The sequence below is a fragment of the Hirsutella rhossiliensis genome, assembly GCF_020360975.1.
Source record: "Hirsutella rhossiliensis strain HR02 chromosome Unknown scaffold00013, whole genome shotgun sequence".
Lineage (NCBI taxonomy): Eukaryota > Fungi > Ascomycota > Sordariomycetes > Hypocreales > Ophiocordycipitaceae > Hirsutella > Hirsutella rhossiliensis.
In genome coordinates, this window is record NW_025408679.1 from 1,725,606 (window position 1) to 1,732,854 (window position 7,249).

A 7,249-nucleotide genomic window follows, 5' to 3' on the forward strand; every position below is an offset into this window, starting at 1 on the left:
GAGTTTACGGAGATGGTGTTTGATGAGAGGACTGCTGCCTTCAGGAGGCAGACAGCATTACTAGGATCAAATGCTTCCACTAATCCCCATCCGTCTCAACCTCCTTCACCATCAGTTACGCCCTTAGCAGCACCTCATCAAGGTCTTAACGAACCACAACCTATTAAGACCCTAACGAGCCCTCCTAACGCACCTACTCCTGCTCCGACTATCCAAGATAAACCTGCTCCGACCTCTCTTACTATTCATCCGACTTCCTACCGCTTCCAGAACCCCGATCTCGTCCAACCCGTCACCAACTCCATCCCCGAACACTTATCCGGCCCTGCAACCTTTGGAGAATACATGAAACTCCCCCCGGATAACATCCCGAACGCTATCGTCGATAGCGACATCCAGCAGAAGTTTATGAAGACCTGGAACAAAGATCGGAACTACACAGGAGAGCCGTACGATCTCCTTGATGATAAGCTCCGCCTCTTCTTAAGCAACTGCTCTCATATCCCAGTGAAACCATCACAATTTCACGCACTCTTTCCCCGGATCCTTGATGGAAGAGCCCAAAGATTCTATCTTGATAAGATCACATGGGCTACGACGTTCCGACAAGCGTATGATATCTTCAAACAACACTTTGACACGGAAGTCAACCATGTCCACTACCATACTGACTGGACAACAATAACCTTCAACTCCATCCGTGCCCAAGATGCTTCGAAGACCCCACGAAGTGCTTCAAATCCTCTTTGATAAGCTTCAGCTCTGCCAACGAGCCCTTGGCAGGGAGTACGCAGGAGACCTCCAACTGCGTACAACGCTTATGAAAGCATGCCGTGGAGTACCCGAACTCCAATACGCTCTTTTCAAACCCGCCGATAACGTCGAGCACCTTCTTGCAGATCTTCGTGCATCCGTTGAAACCCATCTTGCCCTCATAACAACTTCTCAATTTCCCTTGACTTTGCTGGATCATTTGATCATAACGATCCACACCATCAGTACTACCTCGACCGTCGATACAATAACAACCGCTCTCGAGGTAGATACGGATATTCAGGTCAACGACCCAGCCGCGGATACAGACAAAGCTACAACCGTGGAAACTACCGGCCTCAAAGCCGTAGTAACTACAATCATAGCTACAGTAACCGAAACTGGACGAAGAAGTGTTTTGTTTGTGGACAAGAAGGCTGTTGGTCAACTAAACACTCTACGGATGAACGGCAAAGGCCAAGGACCAACATATCACTCAATGTCACTTCATAGGTGTACAACTCACGGACATCGGAGGCTATATTCTAGACTACGAAGGTCATGAGATGAGCAGCTTTGATGACACTGAAGATACATGGGAAGAACATGACAATAGCACCAACGATCACCCGGAACAATGGCAAGCAAGCCAAATGCTCTGTCAACAGGCATTCAATCATTTGATCACAGGAGAAGACGTCTATCAGACGGATCAAACCGTTGTTCCAGCCTCGCAATTTATTATTGAAGATCGCTATTCAAGGGATAGATTCCAAGGTATCATGATCGACACAGGTGCAGCAACATTCTCCACAGCAGGATATTCTCAGTACATCGCCCTACAACGAGAAGACCCTTCTGTAGCTCTCGACAGCTCCACATCCGGCCAGGCCTCCATCAAATTCGGCAACAGCGACGCCATCCACTCCCTCGGCACAGTCGCCCTTAACACACCCCTCGGAAGGATCACGTTCCACGTCCTTCAAACCCCAACTCCCTTTTTGCTCTGCCTTGCTGATATGGACCGGCTTGGTATCTATTTCAACAACATCACAGATACCATCAATTGTACTAATCATTGTACTAATCGCCCTACAAGCATTCCAGTCGTACGCAAATGGGGACATCCCTGGTTCTTCCTTACGAAAGATGAAGAGTCCATCTCGTTTCTTACGGAAACAGAGATTCGTACACTTCACCGACGCTTTGGACACCCAGCAGTCCCTAGGCTCCATCACCTCTTGAAGCAAGCCGGGCACAGTGACGTCTCGATAGACACATTAGAGACTATCTCTAAGTTCTGTCACCACTGTCAAATGCACTCACAAGCCCCACGCCGCTTCAAGTTCACCCTTAACGATGATCAAGAGTTCAACTACGAAATCATCGTTGATGTGATGCACCTAGGAACACCACAACGCCCTGTTCTACACGTTGTGGACTCAGCTACTGCTTTCCAAGGAGCCAGATTTTTACCGTCAATGTCAGCTAAAGATACATGGGAGACCCTCCGGACCCTCTGGATCGACACGTATCTTGGACCTCCTGATACCCTCCGTCATGATGCAGGAACTAACTTTGCTTCTCTCGAATTCCGGAACGAAGCAAAGATTATGGGAATCAAATGCTCTCAAGTACCTGTTGAGACGCATTGGTCCATTGGAAAGATTGAACGCTATCACGCACCTCCGACGCGCCTTTAACATCCTCCATGCTGAGATTGGCCACACCACTTCCGCCGAAACAGTCCTTCAAATGGCTGTTAAAGCAATCAATGATACGGCAGGACCTGACGGTCTTGTGCCTACGTTGCTTGTTTTCGGCGCATACCCTCGCGTATCTACAGACTCGCCCCTTCCGCTTCTACCCTCAAAAGATCGGAAGCTATGCAGAAAGCGATGAAAATGCTCCGCCAACTCTCGGCAGAAAGACGAGTTAAGGATGCCCTCCATGCACGCAACGGCCCGAGCACGACAGAAGTGCTATCCCTCCCGCTGCAAAGTGAAGTTCGCGTTTGGAGAGAAAGACGGTTGGCAAGGACCCTTCAAGATTGCATCGATTGATACCCATAACATCACCATTGACACAGTCAACGGCCCCAAGTCTTTCGATCGACCCTTGTACAACCGTATCTGCGTGATGATACCACTCTTTCCGACCCTACACGACACAGACCCCTCAGGCATTCGTTCAGATCTTAATGAACAACCGGCTCAAGACCCCGTTAAGACCCTAACGGACCTGCCTGCCCGACCCGAACCCCCGCCCCGCAGAGGACGCCCACCAGGATCAAAGAACAAGCCAAAGGATTTGATCATGATGGCCCAAGCCGTAGACCAGAGCTTCTTGACCCAAAAGGAGGAAGATGCAAGCTCTTTCCCTCAAGCTACGGTCTGATGGCATAATCACCTCTCCTGGTGACCCTTCGAAGAATCCGATAACAAAGAGATTACTGACCTCGTTGGCCGCGGTGTATTCCAATTTGAACGATACGATCAAATGAGTCATGGAAACTATAGAATCTTTCGCTCTCGAATGGTTCGTGAAGTCAAAGGAATCAACACTAAGCCCTACGAAAAGTCTCGACTTGTTATTCAAGGACATAACGACTTTGAGAAGACCACCCTCCTGACGCAATCTCCGACAATTCAACGCGTTAGCCAGAGACTCATCCTCGCTATTGCCCCGGACTTCTTCAAAACTACGGCATAACCTCTCCTCCGTGATATCACTCAGGCATACCCGCAATCCCAGACCAAGCTTTCCGGACCATTCTTACGTATTTGCCCACGGAACTACAAGGCAAATACCTAACGGAACAATTATTCGTGTTATTAAGCCCCTGTACGGTATCGCAGAAGCCGGAGTCCATTGGTTCCGCACATATCAGCAGCATCACCTCGAAAAGCTGGATATGTCTACCTCCACCTATGACTCCTGCCTACTGATTTCGAATACTGGCCCTGACACGCTCGGTATTGTTGGAATGCAAACTGATGACACCCTCATCCTTGGAACGAACAACTTTTCTACCCGTGAAGAAGAAGAGCTACAAAGGCAGAATTTCGTTCCAAGCCCAAGACTGACATCACATACGGAACAACGGTTGACTTTAATGGTGCAAGACTGACGTTGCTGAATAATAACCCCTTAAGAAAGGATCCCTTTACTTCAACAGAAGGACAAGCAGCAAAAATGACCACCATTGACCTAAAGCAATTGATCGTCACCAGCGCTACGTTGAGGAACGAGCGCGAGCCTCATACATTGCTTCAATTGCTCAACCGGAAGCTTCTTTCGATGTTTCAGTCGCCGCCCAAGTACAGACCCCTGAGGATAAAGATTACGCAATTTTGAACAAGCGACTGCAATGGCAAATGGATCACCAACTACGTGGCCTCACGTACAAACCAATTGATCTAGCTACTGCAAAGCTGATGGTTTTCACCGATGGTTCTTTCGCAAACAACAAGGACTTATCCTCCCAACTAGGATTCGTCATTGCCCTCGTTAACGAGACAAACCACAAAGAAAAACAGTTCGAGATTAGTGGTAACATCGTACACTGGAGTTCAACAAAGTGCAAACGTGTTACCCGTAGCGTCCTAGCATCAGAGATCTACGGTATGGCCAACGGATTCGACATAGGCATCTCCCTTGCGATGACTATGAAGATAATTACGGAACGACTCAACCTTCCTCCTATCCCTCTCATCGTCTGTACGGATTCGTACTCTCTCTACGAATGCCTAGTCAAGCTCGGTACGACGAAGGAAAAACGATTGATGATTGATATCATGGCCCTTCGCCAGTCATACGAGAAGAGAGAGATAACAGATATTCGTTGGATCAACGGCGCAGACAACCCAGCAGATGCAATGACGAAAGCATCACCAAACCGAGCCCTGGAACGCTTCATCGATACCAATAGTCTGACAATTCGAGTCGAAGGATACGTACAACGTTCCTAACCGCTCCTTATCCCTATGATCAAATGATTGCTCCTATCAGGAAGCCCCTTCACTTCTTCCCCGATATCTACAGCTAAGAACAAGACGTCGGACCCACTTTTTCGCAATAATGACACACGCCCTCACGGCACATTCCTTCACGGCCTTAACGCTACTATCCTTTAGACCCGTTCAAGGTGTTGCTGTGCTTCTCACAGCAAAAGAAGAGTTGCCTGTGTAGGAATGTATCTATCTAGTGGTGTGACCAACCATGGTTGGCACGTGACCCGCACGGTCACGTGTGCGGCTGAGGGCAGCGTGCCCCCTTTCTCCACGCTGGCCTCTGCCTCCTTAGATAGAGAACAAGACGAATACAACATCACAGGTTAACCCTAGTACCGTCTCATTGCAGCAGCTGCCGCAGGTGCCTACCCACATTTAGCATCCTTTTCTTGAGCAAATCTGGCACAAGGCGTCCAGATGGCCGATTGAATCCCTCTCTGACCTAATCATCGTAGCTGAATATACTGTACCTCGATATTACCGTTGGGTACAATAGCTACGGAATGCTCTCTCTTATGCAATATACCGGTACTTTATAAAACTGGCCTTACTATCGTCTACCCGACACATTGCAACGGTATGTAGTCAGTCTGCTAGTATAGACTACTTTCAGCGTTCGGAGGCCTGTCATGCAGAAGGCAGGGTGACTGGTCCTTTGCCAATCGGTGCCGGGGCCCTGTAAGTTACAGGTTACCAGTGGCCCTTGGTCAGCGGAGCCCACATACTGCCTCCGTCGAGTTGCTGTTGAGGTGCTATGAATAATGAGAGGTCTGTAACAGAATCTCGCTTACATGAAACTTTGCTAACCATAGCCATACAGATCCGCACTGGTGGCTGGTATTCAAAGCACGGAGAGAAACGCGGTGTCTTTATTCGTGAACACAGCTGCAACTGTTAACTGCCTTAGTGAACGCATAACAGGCCTCTATTGACGGGCATTTAAGAGCAAAGCATTCGTTCCCGAGTTCAAGCTGTGGTCGGCATCGCCCAGGCCCGGTTCCGCCCATACCAGAGCGCTTGCGGGCGAGCTAGTGCTGTCTTGCGTGAGGAGAAAATTAATGGTACCGTTCTGGAGGAAGGCAGTGTAGGCAAGATTGGACTCCCGGCACCTGAAGCTTCGAGCGAGAGGGTCCCGGGCATGGTCATGTGTCGGTTTGCCTCGGCAGCTCTACGGGGGTTGAACGACATCTACATCCCAGACCCCGATTAATGAATGGCTACACGTAGAGTACATGTGCTGGCTATAACGACTTCAATTTCTCAGAGTGAGTATTTGTTCCGGAGTGTCTGTACAGTACCGCAACAGGGACCTCTGACGCGGAGGCTACGTCTAGTTGACAAGGTCCTGGGGCGCCGCCGTATAACAGAATGGGTGTCGACAGCTGTACCAACAAGTGCAGCTAGGCAGCTTAGGACAAATATGCGCCCTTCAATACTACAGTATAACATGTATAGTACTACGCATTATCAACGTCAAAAGTTGTGACAACGGCGATTACCGGGCTGAAGTGGATAACTCCCTTTGTCACAGAGTAGTCCAACTCCGTACTCACCATGCATTAATCCCACGTACGCGCCACTCTGGCGGTAGCTCGCAATTTCCCCAAGATTCGAGGTGCAAATGCCATGTTTATGACAAGCGGCATGTTTGGCCCCTATGGCGCAGCTGTAGCAGTGAACCGTTCCCTATCCCTCAACTTTGACAATGCACTGGCATCCAGCCGCAAATGGATCTTGCCACGTCAGGTTCCTTGAGACATTGCTGTCTACTTCGCTTACGGACTGGGCTCTCACGTCCGGCAAGGAGGCGGCTCGAAAGGAACTTTAGTCCAGACAGAGGCGACGAACGCCTGCCAGTCATTGATCGGCGTGGAAACCATCGGCAAGGACGGCCAAGGTGCAGAAGTCCACTACATCGCCCTAGACCTCACGTACACCTTGCCTGGAGTGGAGGCGTCGATTTAAACCGCACTCTAGCAGGCTGCATGTACCGGCACCCTACTTATAGCGGATGGGACTCGACTTCTATATTTCTTGATCCGGAGTTCGACCTCGTAAACTCCGTGCAACACGCTGTAAGGCGAACAAGTCATAGTCATGAACAGAGCTTGCTGGTTATTATGAAGATCTTGGCTAGCAGTTCACTGCTAGTGACACTGGCAGTGGTGTCGCAATCTCTCGTTTGGGCCACTTCATCGGAGCAAGCGGTTGCGCTCATAGCAAGCTTGCCAGCATGCGCTGTAAGGGCTAGATGGCTTCCCCCCGTTCGCACTTGAAATACGCTTTATAGGTGCAGAGGTTTGATCCAGGGCTCCTAATAGTGCAAGTAGTGCGTGTGAACACCCCAAACGGCCCCTTCTGTGCGTGTGACGCCACTAGACCAAACTGCCAGTGCACTCGGCCAGGGCGCACTGAACTGGCAGTGCAAGCCCACATGGTCAAACCAAACTGCCAGTGCAGACCAGATGGCCAAACCAAACTGT

At 49.7% G+C, this 7,249-nt stretch overlaps 1 protein-coding gene across 1 annotated transcript; it reads left to right on the forward strand.

Moving 5' to 3' along the window:
• Positions 1-4,130: 4,130 nt before the first annotated feature.
• On the forward strand, positions 4,131-4,724 carry HRG_09724 (polyprotein; the record flags this gene model as incomplete). The annotated part of the gene is made up of 1 exon (XM_044868195.1): positions 4,131-4,724. One exon carries the CDS (start codon positions 4,131-4,133, stop codon positions 4,722-4,724), a length of 594 nt encoding a protein of 197 aa, XP_044716776.1.
• Between the last annotated feature and the right edge of the window lie 2,525 nt (positions 4,725-7,249).